Source organism: Rhea pennata, chromosome 2 (assembly GCF_028389875.1).
Source record: "Rhea pennata isolate bPtePen1 chromosome 2, bPtePen1.pri, whole genome shotgun sequence".
Classification (NCBI taxonomy): domain Eukaryota; kingdom Metazoa; phylum Chordata; class Aves; order Rheiformes; family Rheidae; genus Rhea; species Rhea pennata.
In genome coordinates this window covers 12,195,364-12,220,415 of record NC_084664.1, presented here as the reverse complement: position 1 = coordinate 12,220,415, position 25,052 = coordinate 12,195,364, and the positions used below count along the sequence as shown (strand labels likewise).

Below are 25,052 nucleotides of genomic sequence, written 5' to 3'. Positions count from 1 at the left end.
TTAGAAGTGACCCAAGCAAACAAAAAATTCTTATTACTTTAGGGATGAAAGTACATTAGTTTGACTGTTACTCAATCATAATAGAACTTAACAAGAAGGAAATAAAAATCATAAACCTAAAGCATATATTAGTATGTCTAACAATAGATAACACTTAATAACACTGAACTTTTAAAAAACTTCGTCTTCTTCTTTCCCTTTAACAACACAATTAAGGTACAATGAGGGAAAAAAAAATCCACATGAACAGAATAAATTCTGTTCATTCAGAAAAACTCCTACTTACAATGAAGCTGCCTCTTATGTATTGGTCTTCTATAGCAGTCAATCAATTGCTCACCCTCTCCCATCAGCCGTTGCTTCAGTTACAGAGAGATGAACTCTGTATTGTAAAACTTGAGCTAGTAGAAGGAATGATGTAGTGCAGTCTTTCTTATTAGTCAGATATATTTGGAGGGGGGGTTACACAAATATTGCATTAGAGTAAGGCTTGAGGAAGACACGAATACTAGGTCTAAAAAGGTAAGTACCATGAATTTTAAGGCTCTTCTACAATAAATATATAATGGATTTCATTATGTTTGAGAGCTTAAAATTAAAGCCTTTTTTCTTTTGCTGTTCATGACAAGAACAGAAGACTGTTGATACATATCCAACATTAAAGAGTGAGACAAGCTCTTTTATAAAATAAAGAAGTACTAGGAATGGCCATTGTTTCACTATTTTAGACTTCTAGGTAATTAATTCTTTATATAGTAGCTGCATGATGACTACCTATTACATCATTTATACTTCCTGTATCTGCTTATATTCAAAACTAAACTTCATCTGTCTTCCTTATTCCCTTGTCCTAACCATCTTCCTTTGGTTAGGGTTTTTTCTTTTCTTATAATTCTGTAAAAGTCAAGTAACCCACTAAGAAAAACAACATCTATGCTAGCAGAAATACCTGTTTGCCCAAGAACGAATGCTGAGGCACGCTTCCCTCAGATGAACAGTAAAGCCTCCTGTCTGATAAGACCTGACCCCATTTCAGACACCATGATATGCTTTGTTGCCTCTTTTAGCTAGGGATTTGGAACAATACAGCAATTCTGAAAACAGTTCCAAAGGGTACTTGTACGTCATCAGAATAGGTGTTCTAAGTCAGTAAGTTATCGTCTCTATGGGAATCAGACACCCTGAAGGCAGGAATAAAAAGAGGATCTGGAGGGCCTATCCAGATATGGCCATGAGATTAAAAAAGAAATAGTCAGCAACATATGGCATACATAGTTATTACCAGCTGATTGCAAGGTGGTGTCATTTTGCCACATGTGAGGCAAAGCCGAAATTGAGCTGCAAGCTGAGGACTGGGAGCACTTGTGGAAGATAATTCTTTCTTACAAATTTTGAAGTCCTGAGAAAGAAACTATGTTTTCCTTTACCCAATAAACCGTAGTTAAAAGCAAATTATAATTTGTACTAAATAACTATCACTGTTTGAAAAGACTTGCTTGTTCTTTGGTCAAACAAAGGCACCTTTGAATTTCATGGAATTCACCTCAGTTTTACATAACTCAATGCCTATTCTGTTCATCTATGCAGTAAACTGAAGTCCAAAAAAAAAAAAAAAAAAAAAAAAGAGCGCTCTACTGAGAGAGCAGTCTCCTGTTTCTTATAACCAGCATGAAACACAAGGATCATTTACGATTTACGAAACAACTCTTCTTGTAACGTTCCTAAAATCTTTCCATTTACATGTATCACTTCCTTTTTAAGTCAGCGCTGCTCGGCCTGAGCCCGCAGCTTCCGCCATGTCAGGCGCTCAGCGTCGAAGGAGAAGCCGAGACCGGCTCCGCCGCTCTCCGAAGGGGCACGGCTGCCCGCGGGCCGTCCCGGGGCTCACGCGGGAGGCCGCGCGGCGCCGCCCGGCCGAGCGGACCTGCCGCGAGGCGCCGCGTGCCCTCGAGGCCGGCGCCGCCGCGGGGAGGCCGCCGCGGGCAGGGGCAGGGGCGGCGGCGGCCTCGTGAGGGCGCGGCGGTGGCGCCCGCTCCTCCCTGTGGACCCCGCGGCTCCCACCCGCCGCTACGGCAAGTGAGAAGAGATAAAATTCCTCCGGCGGGCGTGCGCCGCCGCGCAGCGGGAGGTGCCCGCCCGCCTCCGCGCGCTCATTCAGAGCGGGTGACGTCAGGCGCGTCACGTGCCGCCGCGCGTCACGCCGCGCGCGGGGCCCCCTCTGCCAATCGGGGGGCGTTGGTGCCGCTCGAACGCGCCGCTCCGCGCGGCGCCGCCGGCCAATCCCTTCCGCCGGCGGAGGAGGGACTTCCGCCGGGAGCCGGAAGCGGGTCTCTCATGCGAGCGGGTGGTTGAGTCTCTCGGCTCGGAGACGTTTCGGGCCCGGAGCCGCCGCCGCCGCCTTCTCCTCCTCCGCGCCCCCCTCCCCCCGCCGCTGCTGCCGCAGCCTGCGCCTCCTCCCGCCCCCGCTCGCGCTCTCCTGCTCCTGGCATCCGGCGGCGGCCAGGCCCCGGCGGCGGCGGCGGCGGAGCGAGAGGCCCCGGCGCGGCGCAGAGCCCGGCAGCAGCGAGAGGCCGCGGCGCCCGCGGAGCCCCCCAGCGCCCGCCCGCCTCCCCCCGCCGAGGCCCGGCCCGAGGGCGGCGGCTGTTGGTGACAGGTGAGTGCGAGGGGCCGCCCAGGCCCGCGCCTGCCGTCGGCGAGGCCGCGCGGCGCCTGCCGGCGGGTGGCGGAGCGGGGGAGGCCCGCGCCGTGCCGGCCCCCGCCGCACCGGGGAGGCGGCCGGCGCCGCCATCTTCCCACCCGAGGCGGCTCCCAGGGGAGAGGGAGGAGGAGGAGGAGGAGGGATCCCGGCTCGGGGCGTCCGTGCTGGCGGGGGCAGGGCGAGTTGCCGGGCTGGGCCGCTCCTGCGCTGCGGCCTCGCCGGGCGGCCGCCCCTCTACCCAGGCCGGGCCGGGCCGCGGCCCGTTGGGCTTTCCCCCGGCGCGGCGGGCTGGCGTCACCCGAGATATCCATGGGCTTTGGAGGCTGCGAGGAAGGGGCGAGTCGCGTGCAGGCGTCGCTGAAGCCCCGGGTCCGGCCTGCCTGCTGGCTGTGCCCTTTGCAGAGAGGGAGCTGTGACCCTTTCCTGGAGAGTTTGCCTGGAGCAAGCGGCAGGCACGGGCAGTGTCAGCCCCTCTCTGGTGGCTCTGGGCAGATGCAGGGCAGCACAGGCTTCGCCTGAGAGCTGTTTCCTGAATAGGTGTATTGATCTGTGCGGGAGGCAGCAGGCCAGCTGTGCTAGCAGGCTACAAGGCAATACCTGCAAAAGCTAGTTGGCATGCAAATGTTGTTTTACCCTAGTTGTTCTTTTTTGTTGTTGCTGCTGGGCCTTTGCTAACTGCTTCAGCTAAGTTTTTTCACTCTCGGTTTCAGTTTCCCCAGATGCTCTAAATTACTATGTAGCTTTGCCCAGCAGTTTAGACACATGTTCACTTACAAAACAATGTACAAAATTTCTCTGTGGCAGATAAATATGTTTATTTTTATTCTGCAGGTATGGGAATTGAGACAAAGTGGTTAGGGCTTGCCTGTGGCCATGGAGAGAGAATTGGTTTCAAAACCACTCTTTAAATTGAGTCACACTTGGGTGAAACCATGGCAGTTCTGGCTTCTAATCCTGCGTCTTGTCTCTGGCCTAGTTTTGTTGGCTTCCATATGAATCCTTAATAAAATCATACTAGGAGTCTTCCTTATGCAGCACCTCAGGGTGACTACTGAAAGGCTTTAACCTTTCGTGTGGTTTAACTTTTACATGAAACTTATTTTTATGGATTGATAAATTTTAAAAGGTCAAAGAATGCTTTGTTCTTTCTTAAAACTTACTGGGATTTCATAACTCTAGGGTTTTAGTTCTGACCAGGTAACTTTATCAGTTGAACTTTCACTTATTTCCTGTTGACTTGTAAGCATTTCTTCAGGTTAATTCTTGAGATATGAAGCTAATCAGCTTGTTCACTCTGACTGTTAGAATAACACTGATGTTTTCTAAAATGATTTTGAGGGAGAGGGAGGAAGGGTGCAAAGAAAACTAGGTTTGTTTCTCAAAGTATGTATGGAGAATAGTGCATATTTGATATATAATGTCTATAGTAGGTGTTGTGATTCTAGGTGAATTGCCGTTTGTATGATATACCATTTAAATAAAAGGCCAAAATTAATTTTGTACTTAATTGGTCTTGTATTTGCAAAAAAGTATTGTTCCTTACTTGAAACGTAAATAAAAAGGTAGGCTTACACAAATTAATAGCAAACATTTGACCTTTTGGATGTTCCTAAACAAGTTATTGTATATTTTTACAGTATATAATTAGGTGCTTAAGAGCACTTAATATTTTAGATGTTAGAATGTGAGATGAATTTTTTCCATTGTAATACTTGTTGAGTGCTTGCATGCATGCATCTTAAAAGGAATAAAGGGGTCAGCGCAAGCATGTACCTTGTTGCTTTTTTATGCCTTGCTCCAGTATAAGTAAATACATGGAGATATGGATGAGGGATGTGTGTGTGTGTATAGATAGATGTGTGTTTGTATGTGTGTGTATGTATATATACACACACACACACACAATTTAGATAGGTATCTTATTTCAGGGTCAGTAGAGAGCAAGATGGAGGAGCTGTAACTGGAGGCAGATATTGAGGAGGGGTTTTGTTGTATGGTTTTTTAATAAGTTTTTTGAGGCAGTAATCATAATTAACTTTCAGATGTGATGTTTGATTACAGTGAACATTTATTTTATATAAATACAGAACAAGCTTTGTCTAATCTAGGTGTTCTGTGGAGATCTGCTGCATTTCATATTATATCTCATATCTGGCAATGGGATCAGTTGTGAGCTTAATTGGCATAGTAATATAAACTCTTTGTTAAATATTATTACATTACCTCCAAAAATATACACACTAGCTGCAGAAAAATCATGTTTCTAGCCATGGGGTCTGACAAATACGAAGTGACATCTGAAAGGCAGCAAGAAAGGAGTTACAAAGAACGAAGTTCTTAAGTGTGTGTGTGTCTCAATTTTTTTAAACTAAGTGACTTTCTGGTGATCCAGAAAAGTACTTCTGTTTAACTTCAGGATTCTTGTACGTGTTCCTCAGACTTTCACATTCTTGTAAATTAACAGGTAAAACACTCAAAAAGCATATTAAGCACTTGATTTACAGTTTTTTGTGGATTCTGTGCTGGAAAAAGTAGGTTTCAGCAAGGGCAGTGGCCTTATTATTTTCTTGAAGATTGAATATTTTCTTGTCTTGGAGATGCTCTACGAAAGAAAATGTGAAGGTGGTTGTAGAGGAAGCTAACAAATGCAGTGTCAAGAAGGCTGTCTCTGGTGTAGGGAAAATGGCAAAAGAGACAGATGAAGTAAGCAGAGAAACACGATTTCAAGTTTGGGAAATATCAAGCTTTGGAAAGTGATTTTTTGTGTGTGTGTGAGGTGAACTGTTATGTGATGAAGACATTGTCAAAATGTGGTTTACGTAGCATGCTGTTTTAATAAGCATTCTTGGTAAAATGATGTTTTTAAACAACAAACTTTTGTGCAACTCTTAGGAAAATACTGTAGGAAATAAGTCTGTGGTTGTATTCCTACGTGTAGTTAGTGGTATTAAACTAATACAAATCTTGCAAGTCTCTTATAGTTTGCATGCAGAATTGGTACAGGTACAAGTGGGAAAGGAAGGATGTTACAAAATAGGAAGTTGTAAAGGAGAAAACTTACTCTTCCCCCCTGCAGTTTTGTAAGAAGCAATAGAATGGGCTGGTGTAGAGAACTACCTAGAAGATCAGTAAGCTATTATACTCCTGAAGTAAAGGCCTAGGGAAGCTACTTGAGCAATGACAATTCTGAAGCAAGGCATATGTATGCTGAATTTAGTATTATCGTTTTAGTCCATATAAAACAGGAACTAGACAACTAGACAATTTCACAAGCTAAGCTCAGTCATCAAAAGTGGGGAGGGGAAATTAATATAAAATCTGAACTTTGAAATAATACAGATTATTTATATGATACCTTAATAAAATCACACACAAAACCCAGAACTGTTTATATATTTTATTTGGTCAAAAATAGCAGCTGAAAAGGTTATAAATATGATTGTTACAAAGCATTAGTTATGTAGGGAAAAAGTTCTGTTTTCACATGTATTATCATTTCGTATGTATCACTCCTCTCTGCTAGATTCAAGGCAAGTTAGTATGTCAGCAGTCAAACATGAAAATAGAATTATGTTGAATCACTTTCTCTGAGCATGATATTTCAACTAGTTAACAAAAATCTTGTTTGATGCTGTAGATACTGAGTAACTGAAGGAGACCCCTTGGTATTCAACAGTCCGTTGAAAAACAGATTCACCGGTCTTGTTTGAGCAGTTTGTTATAAAAGTTTGTCTAAAACCTCTAAGTTTGAGGATCTTGTTAGGTGTAGGAGACTAGATGATTTCTGTACTGCCCGTTCATTTAAACTATTCTGCCACAAGTTTGACCATTTAATGTACAAAAGCAACAGATTCTATTAATTGGTTCATAGTTGATCTATCTTAAATTTTGGCGATATCACGGAGCCAAGACTGCCATTTTGCTGTTTCATAGTATTGCATCCTTTTTTTCTTTTCTTTTTTTCTTCCTTTTTTTTTTTTTTTTTTTTGCTCCAGTAATATATTTTTTTTCCATTGGTCTTTTGCATTTGTGTGTTCTCTGTGTGTGTGCAGCGTTATATGTTGTATTTTTAAAAGGAGAGGTCTTCCGTTCCATTAAGAAGCAAGTGGTACAGAGTAATAGCTGTGGACAACAGAGGTACTTGGGATTACTTAAATTAGGTGCAGCTCTAACACAGCTTAATTCTTCAGTAAGGAGAGCCTTAAAGTTGTTTGTTTTGTGATGTATGCCGCTACAGGTATTCTGTGTCTGTGTGTTTCAGGAACTCCAAAATCGGAAGTCTGACAGGGTCACTAATATGTGGCTAGCTACTTGGCCTACACATCACAGTGAATTGGGGAAAAGCTGTTTTGACGCCCTGATGAATCACCAATTTCTTTGAGCTTTAATCTTTTCTAACATTCATTCACTGTGGAGGGCTGGGCTACGCATACTCTGAATCCTGTCGGTCCAGCTCCTTAATGGGTAGTTGAATGATGTAATACAAAAGGAATCATTCGTTCATAAGCTGAATGGATTGCCTGCCGCCTCTGCGCTTCCAGCAGCCCTGTTGTTATTCGCATAAGGCTGTTGGCATGTAAGGAGCTGGTGTCCCTGAGATTAAATCCTGCAATAAAGGTTTGTACTAGATTGCCTTTACAGCCATGTAAGAGTTCATGAGTATCTGAAGTGTGTGTGTGTGTGTGTACACAGGCACAGCAAACACACCTCCTCTCTGGTATGGTAGCAAATGGTGAATTAGAATTGTTTGGTTTGTTAGGGACTTCTTCCTGAAATGCCTATATCACTGTTTTTCTATTGAAAATAGTCCATATGAACCACTAGCAATATGAAAACTTTGGAAATCATGCCTTCAGATGCTATCACTAGCTCACTTGAAACTTGTTTAGGAACATACTGTATTTTGAGAGTAGTTGTAGACTGTATAGTTAAGTTTTCTTCTCTAGAGCTTTCTTTTAAAACTGTGCTGGGTTTTTCATAGATCTGTTTAATACAGTGTCACTTAATTTTGCTTATAGACTGCCTACATTTTCTTTTTGCATGAATATCAGAGGTATTTTGCTTATGATAATTGTCCCCCAACCTCATGCTGGTTTGTCTCTGCTAGCTTCTGAGAACAGGCAACAGTAAAGAAGCGTTAATACTTTACTGACAGTATTCATCAGGCAGACTTCAGTCTGGCCTGCTGATGCCAGTTATGAATTTGCTTCATAAAAACTGTACTTTTTTGTTGTCGTTGTTCCCAAGTGTCTCTACAGACCTAATATTCTGCAAGCTATTTTCAAGTATTTTGTAATCATAGGATGTCAGTGGTCTGACAGGGAGTCTTGAGAAACAAAATATTAGCTAAATAGTAATTCGTGTTGAGGAAAAAATACTTAACCATTTGATAAAACTCTCATGTCAAAAACTTAATAAAATACTTGGAAGCCTTGCAGTGAAGTCTGTTGGTAGCTTTTTGGGTTTGTTCCCCCTCAGTGCTGGTATTCTTAAGCATATTTTTATAGGTTGTGATACTGCCACTGGTTGCACTACAGCAGAGTCTTACTCTGGTGACTGTTGTTCAGACAAGGAACTGACGAATCAACAGACCAATGTCCAAAGTAGTTTGCTCTTTCATACCCTGATGCTGGAGATCTATGCTTAAATGTTTTGATGCATCATACTGCTTCCAGGTTCTTATTCTAGGAATTAGAAGAATAGAGCAAAACTGTAGAATAAGTCAGGATGTAGTTACTTTAGGCCCTGAGGCCTAAAGTTTAAGAAATTGCAAATTCTGCGCATATAGGTAGCTATCTTATCTCAGAGTTTCATTCCCATTCGATGTTGTTGCTGCCCAGTTGATAAGGACAGAAAATGATCAACATGTTGCTGTTTAAAGCAACAAGGCAAACAATTTGGGCAAAATATCGTTGCCTACATTGGAATGTCTCCAAGATCTTAGGTCTGTATTCCTGTTAAAACTTGTTGTCCAAGTCCTTATAACAGATGTCTGAAAGACTTAGAGGGGATCATAACTTTTTTTTTTTATGAACCTCTTGTAGGTTACTTTATTTTGCTACATATTGTAATTTTCAATTTTGTGTTAGTCTGTCTGTGTTTAAATTGACTGAATTCAACATACCGGTGGAGTGTTTTAGGACAATCTATATCCACTTATTTTGACTTGCAAGGAAAAATTATCTTGCTTAAATTCAAGCTCAAATACTGTAACGCTCTATCCTTTAACAGCAAGTCAAAACCTGAATTACCAGTAGTTCTGATTATAGTGATGCTTTAAAAAGGTGAGCGTTCTAACTACGAACAAAATCCAGCAGATGATAGTGCTTCATATAGTGCTTTAAAAATAAGTAAAAGATGTTTCTGATTTCAGTGAAGCTTGTAATGGAGGATGAGGGCTTTTATCAAAAGAGGAAGTAATACTAAAATGACTGGATTATTTGGGTTAAATTCTATTTTTGGCAAAGAGGTTAATGAAATAATCATTGGCAATAACTTTATCTTCCCTTTTTACTACAGATTCTTAAAGTTAAATGATGTTTCTTCTGTAAGCAATTTAAATTAAATTTCACTTCTGATTTGGTCCTGAACATACTTGAACGATTACAGTTTAAGTTTTCAAACAAGTGAATATCTTTCAAGCCATCTTAAAAACAAACACAACAACAATGAAAACAGACTGAGGAAAGTCCTGGTTTGTACAGTTTGCAGAACAATATTGTCTGTTAAAATAATACTTGCCAAAGTATATATAAATAATGCATGCCAAAGGATTGTTTTATACACTTTTATTGAAAGTAATTATTACATCTTTTTCTTTCATTGCTGTCACTGTTAATGATGTATTTGCCTCCCACCTGGGACCCTTTTCTCTCTGTCATTTTTCCCGGACCTTTTTTAATTGAAGTTAGGTTATACCAGCGCTATGACAGCTGCCCCATCTGTATGCATCAAATCTTTTCAGAATCCTAGTAAGTATAGCTGACTTAGTTTTACTTGCTTTTAAATTTGAGGTCCTCTTTAAGATTCCCATTTCTCTGAATTAAGCATTTATTGTGTTTTAACTGATAATAAAGAACTTACAAATCGGCTTTGAAGCTGTCCATATGTCTTGAGAACAATTCAAAGCACCAAAAATACTTAGTATCCCAGAAGTCCTTAATGTGGTATTTGACCTCAGCTTGCTTAAGCAAAGCACTAATTGTAGGTTTGAGACATGAAATCCAAATAGCAGTATGATTATTCTAAGAAGATAGATTTATTCAGACTAGTTGAAGAATGTCAGATTTCTAACCTCATGTGAGGAGTGCTATAAATATTGACCTTATAGTTTCAAGTGGTGTTTTTAGACTTATCTTTTATCACAAAATGCTGCATTCTCTTCTGCCAGTTTCTGGATTGTCAGAGGATGGTGCTGTCCATAAAAATCTACATAGCAGTTTTGTAAAGAATAGTAATTTCCTTGAACTACCCTGTCATAATGCTAAAAATTGTTAGTGACTCTAAGCAGGACATCACCTGTTTTCTGGTTTGCAGTGTAGTAAAGTGTGAGGGAAAACTTCCCTAGCACTGGAACAGGTTGCCCAGAGAGGTTGTGGAGTCTCCTTCTCTGGAGATCTTCAAGGCCCACCTGGATGCAACCCTGTCTAACATGCTCTAGGTGACCCTGCTCGAGCAGGGGAGTTGGACTAGATGATCTCCAGAGGTCCCTTCCAACCATACTGATTCTGTGAAAGCTTAACAGATCATATTGGTAAATCAGAAGGAGGAGCATCTAGTGGTTAAAACAAGGAAGTTCGTTGCTCTCAGCATTGCAAAGCCATTTAGCTTCTTCCCTGTAGGCAAGTGCTAAAACTGTTGCTACTTTTTAATGCATCATATGTTTGGAAGACTCAATTTCATGGAAGAATTAAGAGGTCAAATAGCACATCAATTGCTGCATCTTAGTTTACTATCTGTTTCAATTTTTAAAAAACTATTTTAGAACTTCCAGTTGTTCTGAGAAATAAGCATAATCTGTGATGCTGGGAAGTTCATTATTTTTTCAGGTTTCTGATAAGTTACTCAGAATTTTCTATTCCAGGTCAGGATCAGTTTCAGTATTAGAATGAAAACTGCCTCTCATTATGGAAGTGCAACAGTTTCTGTTATCTGTTCAGCTATGTATGAGCTCTTAACATGGTGAGTTGCTGCTTCCTTCAGCAGTGGAAACTGGAGGATTAATCTCTCACACTTCCCTTCACCATACACTTTTTTTTTTAAAAAAAAAAAAAAAAGACTTGCTTAAATGAGATCAAGTTTGTTACGTGGGGAGAGGAGCAAAGAAGATGAAGTGCTTGCATAACGATTCTTCAAATGTACATGAGCTGATCGAAGATACAGTCAAAAGAGACAGACTTAGTGCCCATAGTGCACTCACCTGCGATAATTGGGTGTGTGTGAAAATGAAGCTCTCTAGATTATAGGAAAAATATTTGAAAATTTTCATGTGGCTTTTTTGATAGTCACATTAATCTCATCACCTGGTGTCCTGCTGGCTTAGAGAAGCAGCAACATGGGCTTGCAGATATGTGGATTTTCTTGTAAAGTTTCCCCTATTCTAAGTAAATCAATGTTTAAGAGTTGAAGTTACCATCTGGCATTCTGAAATTGTCTATTTAAAAATAGCACAGAAATGAAAATAGCAAAAATATTTTATTATGAGATCCTCATAGTTGCTAGTACTAATAGATGTCCACTCCTGTCCTATCTGCTCCAGGGCAAGCTTTAATTTTCTTTCTGACGCAATTTACAACTTCCAGTCAGTCAGTTGCGTCTTGGTCGTCTGCTCTGTGTGTGTGCAGAGGTGTTGTGCAACTGTTAATTCATGTGACCTCAGTGCACACAAGCAACACAGTTGATGATGAATTAGATGAGTGTTGCATTCCATGGTACTAACCTTTAGAAACAGTATTTTGTGGTGCTTTCCTTAAACTTCCATTAAGCGAAAATTCTAATTCTATATCAGTAAACAGTAATGTCTTGCATTAAAAGTCTGTAATAGTCTCACAGCTAATTTGTAGGTGTAAAGATACCTGAAGTTGTAAAGAAGCTTTGACTTCCAGAGAAAAGCGAAATTAGCCCATCAAGATTCACACTGAAGCATCTGCAGCTAATACCTGTGCAGTAGATAAAACTGTTTTTAATTAATTTTAATTGCTAGAAGTTGCTTATGTGCATTACCTCTGCTTTGACTTCCGTTGATCAGAATCCCATTGCACTGGACACTGCGAATACAGACTGTTGCCTCATAGCATAGTTTAGAGTAACAGGTAAGTGCATGTAGATGGGTACATTACATAAAATTAATTTTAGTGGTAAGTCAGTGCCTCTTTGGATTAAAACTTCTGTGGGTGGGCTTCTGGTTTTGTGTCCATATGCATTAATTTAAATCTCATTCCAAAGTTTCTGTTAACCAATGTTAAGCATAAACTTGATTATCTTTAGGCTTAGCCATTATTTAGTCTAACTGTTTTTAGAGTATTACACAAAAAGCCAATCTTCTTCTCATACTAAGCTCATTTAATGTACGTGGTCTCTGTTGAACAGCTTGGAAATGGAGGCAGGTGTGAAATGCTGTGTAGAGACTGGAGTTTGGTGCTTCACTTCTGTCCTGCTGCAGGTACTTCTAAGTCTGGTCGCCCTTTATTCAGGCTTCATTGGTTTTCTGTTTTTCAATGCAAAAGAGCAGTGGTTCTCATCCGCCTGATCTTTTGCTCTTTGCTTCAGTACAGCTGGGACTCCTCCTCTGAAAGTCCTGTAGCTGTGTTACCTCCTCCCCCCACCCCCCAGCAGGAACTGCCTGCGATGCTTTGCAAGAGGAGAGTAAGAGCGGCCGCAGTGAGGGGGACTTGAGCAATTGTTTTGCTCGGAGCAGCAGAGCTGTTTGCAACACTGCTGCTGTCGAAGGTGTTTCCTAGAGAACAGGAAGGAATATTCATGGCACAGTTTTTCAGCTTGCTTCTTTCTTCTCTCCTGCTGGTGATCTCGGAGATGGAAGTGTGTATGCAAACCACGCCTGTGCAGTTCTGTTTGGCCGTTTGTAGAAAGAGGGATCGTTGAAATTTATTTTAATTCTGCGCTTGCAAGTGATGTTCTCTGTCCAGGAACAATAAAAAAAGAGACCAGGGCTGGGGATGGGGAGGTGATAAAAAGCTCATGAATCTAATTGAAGGAGAGCAGTGGAGTATTTTAATAGAGACTCATCGTACTTTGAGGTACTTCCCTGATTTGCTCAAGTGACAAATTCCCAATCTCTCTTTCATGAAAGAAGATCTGTTTCCTTGTGTATGCTTTTAAATTTGGTAGGCCATGGTAATTAATGTAGAATTTGTGATCCTCTAGTTGAAAGCATTCAGCAGGGACAAAAATACCAGCTTTTCAAGAGAGGATGGGGTTATGCAAATGATGTGGAGAATAATGATCTTTGCTTTCTATTAAGGTGGCGTTTCACCTGTCATTTCAGAAGGGTCATGGTTTGGCTAAGCTACTAACAACTTTAGCTCTGCTGTTGGTAGGGTTGCTGTGATAATAGGAGACAAAAAGGAGAGTAAAGGGTTTATTTTAATTAACAGTTTAGTATTTTTTGAAATCTCCATCTGGCAAAAGGATGTCTGATACAACATGTGGGTACTATCATAGAAATAAAATCCTCGTCTGTGTGACCTGCAGAGTGTGTGCTCTTAGTCCACGTAAGGTGAGGAAAAACAAGTTTGTGGCTTTGTGATGGATGTGCTGCATACAGCAACCCCACTTAATTAATAAGGTGTTCTTTTTAATGTTAGGTGCATCAGTCTTCGGTCAGGAAAGTGCTGCTTCAGGTTTGGAAGGTTGTAAACAAACTGAGAACTCATGACAATTACATTTGTCTTCAAGGCACATGATACTTGTATCTAGAACAAAAATGCCCTCCCTGTCAGTTACTCCCTCTTCGATGGGCACTCTTAGCATTCTTAAATGGCAAGATTTCCTAGGTTATATACTCTAAAACATCTAATGCATTGCATTACTGATGAGGGTGTGTTGCACAGGCTGATTTGTGTATTTTTGAGCGACGTTTGAGCATGTGTCTGATAGTTCCTGTATGTAGAAATTATCTTCTTGGTGTGCAAGACAACCACAAAAAATTTAGGCAAGGCCTTTTAAAACTAAATATAGACACTGTATTTCCTTTTAAAAATACAGTACATAGAAGATCAGACTTAAAAATGATCAGACATAAACAGGGTTGTTTATGGGTTAGTCATCCCCTCATTTTGTGTATTCTATTGAGATTTTTCTTCTTAATGTTTGAGATTACCTGACTGAATGAATCTAACTTTATGCCTCCCCACCCCCCCAAATTTCTCTTGCTTTTGATTGAAAGACTTTCATATACTTCTGTATTGAGTACTTATGATTTACCACTACCAGGTTTCTTTGGTGTATTATCACATTTGTTTAGTAACTTACTGCTTGATATCTCTTAGACAACTTACTATTGTAACAATCTGAATTTCTGGACTAGTAATCAGTTCTAGTCTGCAGTACCATTGTATGTATTTGTGAATTAGAATCAGAAAGCTTATGAAATGATAAAATGACAAATCACTTCTGAAGTCTGATACAGAAGTATTTGGTAGACCTTTAAAAAGGGAAATTCACCTTTCTCTTTAAATAGGAAAGTTCACTAGTTCTCTTGAAATTTCAACCATTCTTAGAGTAAAAATTACTAAGTTTGAAGAGATGATTAACAGAATTACAGAAATCAGTTTTGGAAGCTATTAAGCATATAAAACTTTTTTTTTTCCATAAACCTGTTAAGTAGAAACACAGCAGCAGCTTTAAACTCTCAGAGCCAGTGTTTTTTTCTACTGAATGTTAAAAATGTACAACATAAGAATTTAGGTGATTTTTAGGTGCGTTGTGTTTCTTGCAGAGACCTGGTTGCCAGGTAGTTTTAAAATGCCTTAAGTCTGCCAGATATCCAGTTGGAGCGCTCAGCAACGTGCTTTCACGGCCGCCACTCTTCAGGAGTGACGCGGCTTTGTTTGGGGGTGCTGCTGGGGATCCTCGGGCAAAAGCAGTCGTCTTTGCAGGAAAGAAAATTGAAGCAAATCAGACTGCACTTTCCTTGTGTTTTGGGAGACCTAACTGCAGTCGTCATACTGGTGTTTACACTGAATGTATGTACTTTCAGAAGCATTCATCTGGCAGACTTTGATAGTGTCTGGGCATGTGGTCAAACTAAGCTTTGGGGATGAAATTTTCAACTTTCCCCTTGCTGTTCAGATAATTAAGTTAAACAAATTGAACTCTGTGCTGATTTTTAAAATAGTAGTGTATCTAACTTCTGTAGAAACATGTTGTGACTAAACATTTGTCATGTCAACTTTTTAAGTGCTGTTACATAATATAGAGGTTAACTTCTGTAGACAAAAGAATGAGGATTGTGGAAGTCATCGCTGACAAATGTGCTTTTCTGGGCAGTTAGATTTTTTTTTTCTTTCACAGATACTTTGTCCACTATGATAATCTAACCACTTAACGTTATATTTCATTTTAAATAATACCACCCTTTGATACATTGCTTGTTGCATCTGCTGCTCTTAAAGACTGATTTCCAGTTTTGAAAGGAAAGATGGAATCCATGATCCACTTACAGCTCTATTGCAGGCTTCCTCTGAGGACCATCAAAATTATTAAGCTTTAAGGTGTTTTTCTTCCTTCCTGTATAAAATGGTAACGCTTGTTGTATGCAGTGGGATATAGGTGCAACTCCCATATTAGCAGCTGAATTTTTTTATTTGAAACTCTTCTAAAACAGCCATGGGATTGAAATGATAAACTCCAATTTGTATCCCTTCTTGGAACATTAAGGTGGAGAAAAAACCTGCAACCCTTAAGGGTGAGGATGTAATGATTTTTTTTTTTGCTCTCATCACTGATGTTCAATGAGCTTAAGTTCTGTCCTGCACCTGTGTTAGAAGCTTTACCTGGATTGAACATGATTAACTCTTGATACTTTACATAGGCCTTGGGTATTCAAAACACTTGTGGAAACAATTTTTTAAAAGCATTAACTCATGTTTAGCAGAGTTTTTGTGAAACTAATATTTTTGGAAGAAGTATCTTATTTCTTGTATCAACTATAACATTAGATCTTAAGTAATTTTCTAAACTAAATGCTGTTTCAGACCCTCCTAGTTCATAGGAGCATTAAGACATTAGTTCACGGTAGATCAGGAAAGTGCAGCTGAGATTAAACCAGCCATGTGCTGTCTTCTCCAGCTGCTGGAACTTGTGTTGAAGATGAAGTTGGGTAATTCTGATCGCTTCTGCTGTGGTGTCATAGTTCCTTACAGATACATGGGAATGTAAAAGATGGTGAGAAAGTATGTTATCTCTGCCAGTAGAAAGAGGGCTTCTGGCCTACTTCTAGGCTAGCTGGAAGTTTGTTATGAGGCTTAAGTTAACAAGTGCACCTCTGTTTTGCAAACATTTAAGGCTTTCTCATGTTACTGAAAGTATACTACTGTTAGCCTTGTGAAGAGTTTATCTCAATTTATGTTTAAAGTTTCTGAAATGTTTGTGAGGAAGAGTTCTGCACAAAGCCAAACTCAAATCTGTTTTTGTTTGTGCATGCTGGAAGACCAGTGAAAAGATCTTTTATTCTAGTGAGCTTTTTGTTTTATGGTGTTGCTGTTTGCAGTGTTAAAGTTAGTTGTCAGCACTTGCATTTATAAATCTCTTTTTAAGGGCTTATTACTCTGGGCTGAAAGTTGGCAGGCAAGATTTCAGCCCCAGAGCATTGTTTTGGGGTTTGCGTGTTTTTAAATAACAGATCTATCTGGCTGGTTTGATTGAGAGGATGTATGCTGCTACTCCTACTCTTGCAACTCTAAATAGCAAAACAGACCACATAAAAGCAGACTTAGAATATGAATTTTAAAAATTAGGGACTACTAATAAAAGCAGAAGTGGAGAGTTAGGGGCATGCACGGGACCAAGTTTTCTTTGGTTTTGTTTTCTTGGACCTGAATTAAATAGTCATTCCAGGTGGCTTCCAGTCTGAAATTAATGTTTTGTTGGTTAGTGTAACAGTCAAGTAGTTGTATCTTCCCAGAAGTTGCAAGATTGGTGGTATATGTGAATACAGTGTTTATATAAATATCTGTGGACAGTTGAACATGTAATCTGCCAGTATTTTAAGATACCTAAATCTGAACTGATACGTACTGCAAAGGTTAATCTGATGTTGGCACTATAATTACATATATGTGGCTTTTGGTTGAGAGCAGGTCCTATCTGGTGGTTTGACATATGAACTAGAACGATCAAGTGGTTGTGTGCATCCCATGACACACATCTGTATTTGCATACAGTATCGTCTAAAATCATGGAATTCCTTTAACAAGACATACTTTAAAATGTCTATCTGTAAAGAATCATGGTATCAGTTTTTCTAAAGAAAAGTTTTGTATGTTTGAAGATGACTGTAGCTGTTTCAGAAGAAATTGGTTCAATGGAGGCTGAAATGCGTGTGTCTTGTGTCACGCTGCCAGCGGGGCTCATTCTTCACTCAGAAGGTTCTTGTGATTCCTCAGATACCACTGCTGACCAGGTGCCCATGGAGATCCTCTGCAGGTCCTGTGGAAGAGTTATGCCTTCATTCTAATGAGAAAACAGCTATATTTATGCACTCTTCCCCTTCCTACTGTAATTATTAATTTAGCAGGCTGAGCAGTATTTTAGAGTTTGGGGAGTAATAAGGATTTCACAGTTGAATGTCAATTTTTTAAAGAAATGTGTTTCCACCTATATATATATATATATATATTTTTTGTGCTTAAGTGTTTTGCCTCCGTACAATCCAAGGTCAAATTGTTTTGATAAGCTTGAACAAAATCCATTTAATTGTTCTTGCATTAGGCTGTTCTGGAAATAACTATTTTCGTGTCTCAGAATAACTTCAATCTTCACATAATGTATCTGAAATTGTTGAACTTGATTAATTATTGTAGGTGATGACCACCTGACAACCCAGAAGCAAAATTAAGGTTAGCGTATGTATTTACAGAATTAAAATGATATATAATATTACACAATAGCTGCATACTTCATAATCAATTCATAAATGTGGGGCTTTGCGTAGAATGTAATTTGTGGGAGGCATGCATTTTCTTTATGAATGTGCTTGTTGTAGACTAGGATCTTTAAAAGCTTATTTTAAAAATTCAATACTTTAAATGTGTGTTTGCTGCAAGTTTTGGTGTCTGTATCCCAAAGGGGTCCTGCATTTTCTCTTAAATGTCTCCTGCTTATTGCAGCAGTATGTACTTTCGCAGAGATATGGTTACCAGTTTGCTATTTTGACTATTAAACTAGCATCAAAAAAGGATGAACTGTCTTCCAAACTATCAGTCCTGATCTGTAGTTGCTAGTACTACCGGATACTGATGCTTATCCCTATAGATGAACTTCGGTATGAAGGTAGTTATAGTAACATTATTATAATGAAAAACATACTAAAGAACATCCTGTGAACAGAACCTTTAATAATTTGTGATTAACACTGTTTGTTACACATGTACTTTATTTTCTGACGTGGTAGTCACAAAAGCCTGCTGTCATACGGATCTTATGATTTAGGGTACTAGCAAGTGGCAAGTTTGTGGTGGCAAGGTTTCTGTAACTACCTAGCAGAATGGTTCAGCACGTGCATAGTGCTGAATTACATCCCAATGTTTGGGCCTTTGCAGCAGAGCACCTGACATCCTGGGGACTTGTAACAGCCTGACATACTAAGTGAAAAAGATTACAAAGGAAACCTCTTTTGCATTTGGCATCTTCCACTGTGGCTTACTTGTTTTCAGAATAGCAATAATTGATCATTGTTGAAAGCACAGCTCTTAGGTAGGTTGAATATCCTCTTTAAAGAGATTGTAATGGTATCTCATCTGTTTTGAGAGCCATTTTGATTCTGAGTGATAGAAATGCAACGTAAATATATGGATTTGGCCTCGTTGTTGTTAAAATAACAATAACTTGTTCATATTGCGAGTGGATTTAGGTGTGGTGTATATCATGACAAAGCAGTGTGACTAATAAGAATATGATTATTAGTCTGAGTAATCCCAACAAAGCCACCTTGAGTTTCCATCTAGATTTAGTCTTAAGAGCCTCCTGTAATCTCATCTCAAGGATTTCTGAAAAGCAGGAGAAGGATGTGTTGTTCTTATTGTAACTTTAATTTTCTTTGACTAGCCACCAGTAATGTGCACGTTGCAATCATGTGTTATCTATCAAGTTGGCTAATGTCTTGTCTACCCTCAACCTAAATTAATGATTTAGCCAAATATTCTTGATGGCCAGTCAGCAAACGCTTTAAAGGGCATGTGTGTAGTGGAACTTTACTCTTGTTTGTTAGAATCACATGATCCTAGCTGTTTTCCTTCCGTAATCCATGGGTTTACAAAGTACTGGTGCTAACTCTGCATAGTTCAGAGGATGGGAGAGACTTATTCCAAGGGGACGTGGTGAGCCTAGAAGGGAATGGGAATGGATGAGATAAGCAGGCAACATACAGAGATGGAAAGAAGCACCTCGGCACTGATTTGGGGACCAAATTGCAAAGTAGGTATCATTATTGACTAAAACATGTTTGTGTATCTGTAAAGTAGAGTTTAGTTTGTGAATTTGGGCTAAGGTTCCTGCACAAGGTTACTATGAAGAGCAAAGTAGACTATATAGTGAACATGAAATGTGTAAGAGGTCTTACACTCTTCTTAGAAAAATACTAATCCAAAATTCTAAAAGACTGAGAGCAATTGCTATAAAGAATATTCAACAGAAGCATTCCTCAAGGAACTTAGACATCTTCTGCTTTGTTAATGTGTATATAACTTCCCATGTGTGGGACAAAAGTGTAACTATTTGTGTTTACTTGTGCTGAGGATGTTTCTTTGTTTACTTTTCATTTGAAATAAAACATCCCAAATGATTTCCAGGGTTTCTGCTCCTTGGACTGTATGCGTAATGCTCTCCGCATGGAGTCAGTATAACTTCCCATTTTTATTATCTAATTCATTTCTCCTGTAAATAGCTTCCATTCCAAGATGAGTGGCAGTGTGTTACTTGTGAAAAACTGGGAATAGCATATGTTCTGAAGAATGCGTTTTTCATGCAAACTCTTGCACAGGTATCGTGCAGTGATAACCAGCTGTTCATCTAAGATGAATATGTAGTTTTGTCTGGGCTGTCAGTATGTTTGTTTCTTCAACAATATTGGTGAAATAGCTTATCTTATGAATTACAAACCAATCTGAATGTCTGTGTTATGGAGTCACGCTGATGAGGGTTTTATTTGAAGATTTTGGAATGTATCAAATAACTTGTGTGGAAGACTCCTGCTTTTGTTCATTTCAGAATTTAATGTGGAGAAGATGGCAGCAGAAGGCCATAATGCCATAGAGTAAAGAAATACTTTTAACCCCAATCTTTTAGAATAGTACAGAATACCTTAAAAGGAGCTTAGGCTGCTAAGGACTGGAACTATACTACTCATCTTCCATGTGCTGCAAATTTTTACTGAGCAGATAGTAGAGAATATCACCCTAAAGCTGAATGTTACCAACTTGAAGAAAGTAAGTTTCTCGCATGGCGATATTATAGATGCAGCACTGGAATTTCTGGGGAAATTGATTGGGAAGGATATTACAATTCACTTGTAGTCCTCTTAAAGAAAAGGAGGGGCGAACCCTACCCTGATCGTTATATCCCACTATTTACTTTGAAGTCTCAGAAATGAGCCTTCCCTTTTTTTTTCAAGACCAGGTGTCTTTTAAAATAACAATATTGAATAATAATTCTCAAATTTCAAAGCTAAGTTGCTGTCAGATATTCAAGCTACTCAGTTTTCTTCCTGTCTAATCAAATAAAATAACATTCTGGAAAGATGGAGCAGAACAACTTGTTGAGCATTACTAATATACTATAACTGTTGTAACATGCTTTTTAATTTTCTAAGATTAAATGACTGTCAGAGTAGTTGTAAAAGACAGAAGTCTGTGACTAGGAATACGTCTTAAATGAAGAAAACTGTCTACCAAGTGATATAAAGGAAGCATGGTTTGAAAAGCAATCTGAATAATTAAGGTAGGAATCAAATGAAACTTTCCCAGTGGAGTTTCCTTGCCTAGTGCAGGTTTTCCCTGTTTACTGTTCATCTGCAGTCTCTGGGCGAGCAACTACTGGAAGCAGAATGCATGTACAGGATCACTTTATCCTTGCCTATACCATAATATTTTTCCTAAACAGTGTTGGATGTAAGTTTATTGCACCTTTGATCTGAATCAGCATGGCACTTTTTGAATAACCATGTATTCTGTGAAATTTAAATAACTGCTTATGGAGTCTTTTGTCTTCATATTTCTGCAGCTTACAAAGGTGACCAGAAAAGTTCTCTCTGAGCAGCCAAAAAGCAGACAGCTCATGACTTCTGATCAGGACACTAAAGTTGTGGCTGAACCTCAGGTGCAGCAAGTACAAGAAGTTAAAGACGGTTCTCATCTAGTAAGTATTATCATAATTACATATCCCCCTAATATGTGTGCTATATGAAACAGGTTGTTAGTATGTCTTAATCAAAATTGTATCTCAGAATGTTGGAAGAAGGCAATTAGCTTGTACTATTGCAGCATATAATGCCAGATTAGAACTTTTTAAAGGTGACTGCACCTCCATAGCCAATTGTAGTCTCAAAACATTGTTTTTGTCAGCCTGACAGGGAATATAAATAAATTGCAAATGACAGGAGTTGGCATTTCTGTAGGAAAACAGGAATTTTTAGGCTATATAGGAATTGCGTTACCAATCTTGAGTTAGATTCTAGCTCACTTAGGTTAACATATAAAGTATATCTCAACAGGAAATACTTTTGGCATGTATCTGTAATTGTAAAAACATAAACCTATAAAATAGGAAATTGCATTCTGTAACAGGAATTTCACTTTGTCATTTCTGCCAAATGGTGTGTGCTGGTACTTCTGTGCTACTGTGTAGGATCCAGTAAGTTGCTTTATAGGATGCTTTTGGCAAATCATGCAGTAGATAGGACTTCATATATGTATGTTGCAGGAAATGTTACAAACTTTTTTTTAAGCAGACTGAATACTTAGATTGTATGTAAGGTAATAGTGACATGTTTTCATCTTTGATCATTAACAGTGTATTGGGAAGAATATTGCCCCTTAGGACAAACCCATCTTGAAGTGTTTCTCTGTGTGTTCTGCTAGGCACTTAAAGGATTTTTATAATGCATAGCATTGACATCTTTCTTAAACTTATCTTGCCACAGTCACTTCATTGCAGGAGCATTGCATCAAACACTTCAGACTTGTACTTTGCTTTTCTTTGCTAACCAAGCCAGTTCCAAAAAAATTATTAGTATTCAGGGATCTCTTCACTTCCATTTTGTTCTACCTCTCTCAGATGTGAATTTTGTTTAATTGAAAATAGATGAGTAAGTTGAGGCAAGATTTGTGCCATAGTTTAGAAAGCTGAGCTTTTGTGATGTTGTATTTTCAAACAGTTTAATTCCCAGAAACTGAAATTTTGCCATAGTTCTTTGCCACGTGTTTCAGTGTGTAAACTTCAGTAAGAGGCTGTTGCAGACTTGCTTCAAAGGCTTGCAACTTGTAGTGCACTTCTTAAAAGGTGCATTAGAATTAAAAGTAACTTGATCAGTCTTTACATTGATGCTAGTTCTTCTAATTTGGCATACAAAGACATTCTTATAAAGCTACGTGTAAAATCTTGGATCTAAATTTCAAATTCTGCTCTTTCTTACTGCTTTGGAGAAAAAAAGAGTAGCCATTTCTTGCAAATTTAAAAAACTGTCAGGTATTTTTCCTTAGCAAAAGAAACTTTTAATGTCAATTTAGGTAACCTGTAATCTATCTGTAGTGCTATAATGCCACATTTGAAGTAGCTAATTCTTTTTGAGAGGAAAGCTTTTCCTTTTCTGAGTATTTTATTCTGAAAAGATGTGACCTATAACTTCTAAAGCTCTTTTTAAATTATACAGTGTCATGTATCTGTTTGCACTGTATCATAAGGTCATTTTTTTGTATCAGGATCATTGCCAATATATGCGGTTAAAAGAGTTGTTTTAAAGGTGGCTTCTTTCATGATGGCATGCATGTGTTAGTATATTTTGACAGGACTTTAGGACTTCATTTGCAAGGGGAAAAACAACATTTGCTTCATTCTCTGGGAACAAGACTGTAGGTACTAAAGCTTCATGAACTTACAGAGAGGAATTAGCAGACTAATGCCTTTAAAACATTTCATCTTTCCAAAAAGTGGGAGGTGGCAAAGAGACACTTCTGAAATTCTGACTGAATTATATTTAGCAAGCACATGCTTTACATTAACTTAAAGGTCTGCTTTTTTTTTTGTTTATCTTAATTGTTTTGAGATCAGAGGACTAGACTTAACCTGCATAAAAGTATAGATTTACATATCTGGTCATTCTGACTCTAGAGAATATTTGATATGAGGCCTTGTCATGGTATTTAGCAAGATCTCAAAAAGGCCTTTCTCTCTCTCTCTCTCTCTCTCTCTCTCTCTCTCTCTCTCTCTCTCTCAATATAGGCTTGTAAGAAATATGCTGAATTACCTTCCCTAGCTATTCTGGCTGTTTCCTTCTTCTAGGATGTGGTGGTTATAAGTCTAACTGCTTCTCTTGACACTTCAGGAGGTTGTAGAATTTCTACTGAGAATTTTCAGGCATTTCTCTAGATCTTGGAAAAATAACTCCCTAGTTACTGGTCTAAGTTCTCAAATGATTATATAGAGAACTATTATCTGTAAATTACATATTTTCCTATCTATGACCATAGTCTATTATTTTAGTAAGACCAAAACTTAGTATTTTCCACACTCAGTGGTGACTGAATTAGAACTAAATTTTTGATATTGTAACTTCTTACTGTGGTAAAACCCTACAGAAATTGCTTACCAAGGTTGCTTATGTTAATGGAATGCAGGTTACTTGTATACTAACAGTCTTCAAAGGCGTAACCTGATGGTAATGGAGGCAGCCATTTCTTATAGCCAGCTTCTGTCAAAATTGGCATTAAATAGCAGACGTATTCCTGTGTTGTTTGTTCTCAAGCCTGGTAGAGTTGATTTCCAACAGCAGCTGCTCCTAAATTTGGCTGATTTCAGCAGTTTTCAATAGTAGAATTTCTGTAGCTTCATGTGCACGTTGAGTGAAATAAAAGTTGGTAACTTGGGGACCCTGCTGAATACCTTGTTAATAGTAGCTTATACTTGCAAAATAGGGTTAGATAACATCAGAGGACACTAACAGATTTTTAGCTTTGTTAAATCTAGGACTTCTGTATACTGGTTTTTGGTATTCTTGTCTTTGTTTTTGTTTTTCCCTAGAAGCAGGCTTTGTCACTTCAGGTTACAAAAGAAGCTGATGACAGATGTCACCTGATGGATAATTACCCTTTGTGAGAAAGCCCTGGTCCAACTGAACCCGGGAGAGTCAGTGTTTAAGTAACATCCAACTTGGCTCACTTTTTTGTGAGTCATGTAATCTTTTGGATTAGTACATTTTGCTGCTAGGGATTTGAGGTTACCCTCTGAGGAAAGAGGCCAAGACCCAAATCCCGCAGCAGAGTTGGCTTAGTAATAATGACCTTTTTTTGCCTGACAGAAGTTGACCTAGTCTTCAGTTCTGAAGGCATAGGCTTTCTCCTGGTGCGCTGATCCTAAACTCTTCCCCTGTCATACCTGCCTTTGATTAATGTGTGGCATCTCAAATAACTATTCCAAGCTCCAAAGAATTTTCTTCTTTTGCCTGAATCAATATCCTGATTTGGTAACTGCTGGGTTTTTTTTTTTTTTTTTTTTTTTTTTTCTGAAATTAAGCTTTATGAGGGCTTCTTGTCATCAAATGGCAACAGTTTTTTGTTTTTTGACTTTTTTCCAAAAGTTGGTATTTTCCCGTGGACATTGTGACTATGATCCCTTTTGAACCTTGCTGTCTGATCATAAGAGGGTTGCCCACAATCTGATTCATTATCAGGTGGTATCCTGGGCTTCTGTTAATGGGAAATTGAACTTCTGTGGTTTTCAGCTTTTAGAGGCAGTGTAACTACAGGTTCAATCAACTTGTTTGATATTTTTCTTGTGCTTAGGACTGACAAGCCTGAAAACTTATGATGGAAACTTAATTGAACTTCCTAAAAGTTTTTCACAGGAGATCATATGGAAGGATGTCTTGGCTTTAGAACTCCTAAGCTAATCTATGTTGTTCTAA

The 25,052-nt window shown here is 39.0% G+C and overlaps 1 protein-coding gene across 1 annotated transcript in view; it reads left to right on the top strand.

Annotated features, from left to right (window-relative positions):
* The first annotated feature begins 2,554 nt into the window (after positions 1 to 2,554).
* LARP4B (La ribonucleoprotein 4B) overlaps positions 2,555 to 25,052 on the top strand; it is a 56,752-nt gene continuing 34,254 nt past the window's right edge. The window contains exons 1-2 of the mRNA XM_062568865.1: positions 2,555 to 2,653; positions 21,155 to 21,289. Coding sequence (XP_062424849.1) covers positions 21,209 to 21,289 — 81 coding nt within the window. The 5' untranslated portion in view covers positions 2,555 to 2,653; positions 21,155 to 21,208. The remainder of the gene's footprint in view (positions 2,654 to 21,154; positions 21,290 to 25,052) is intronic.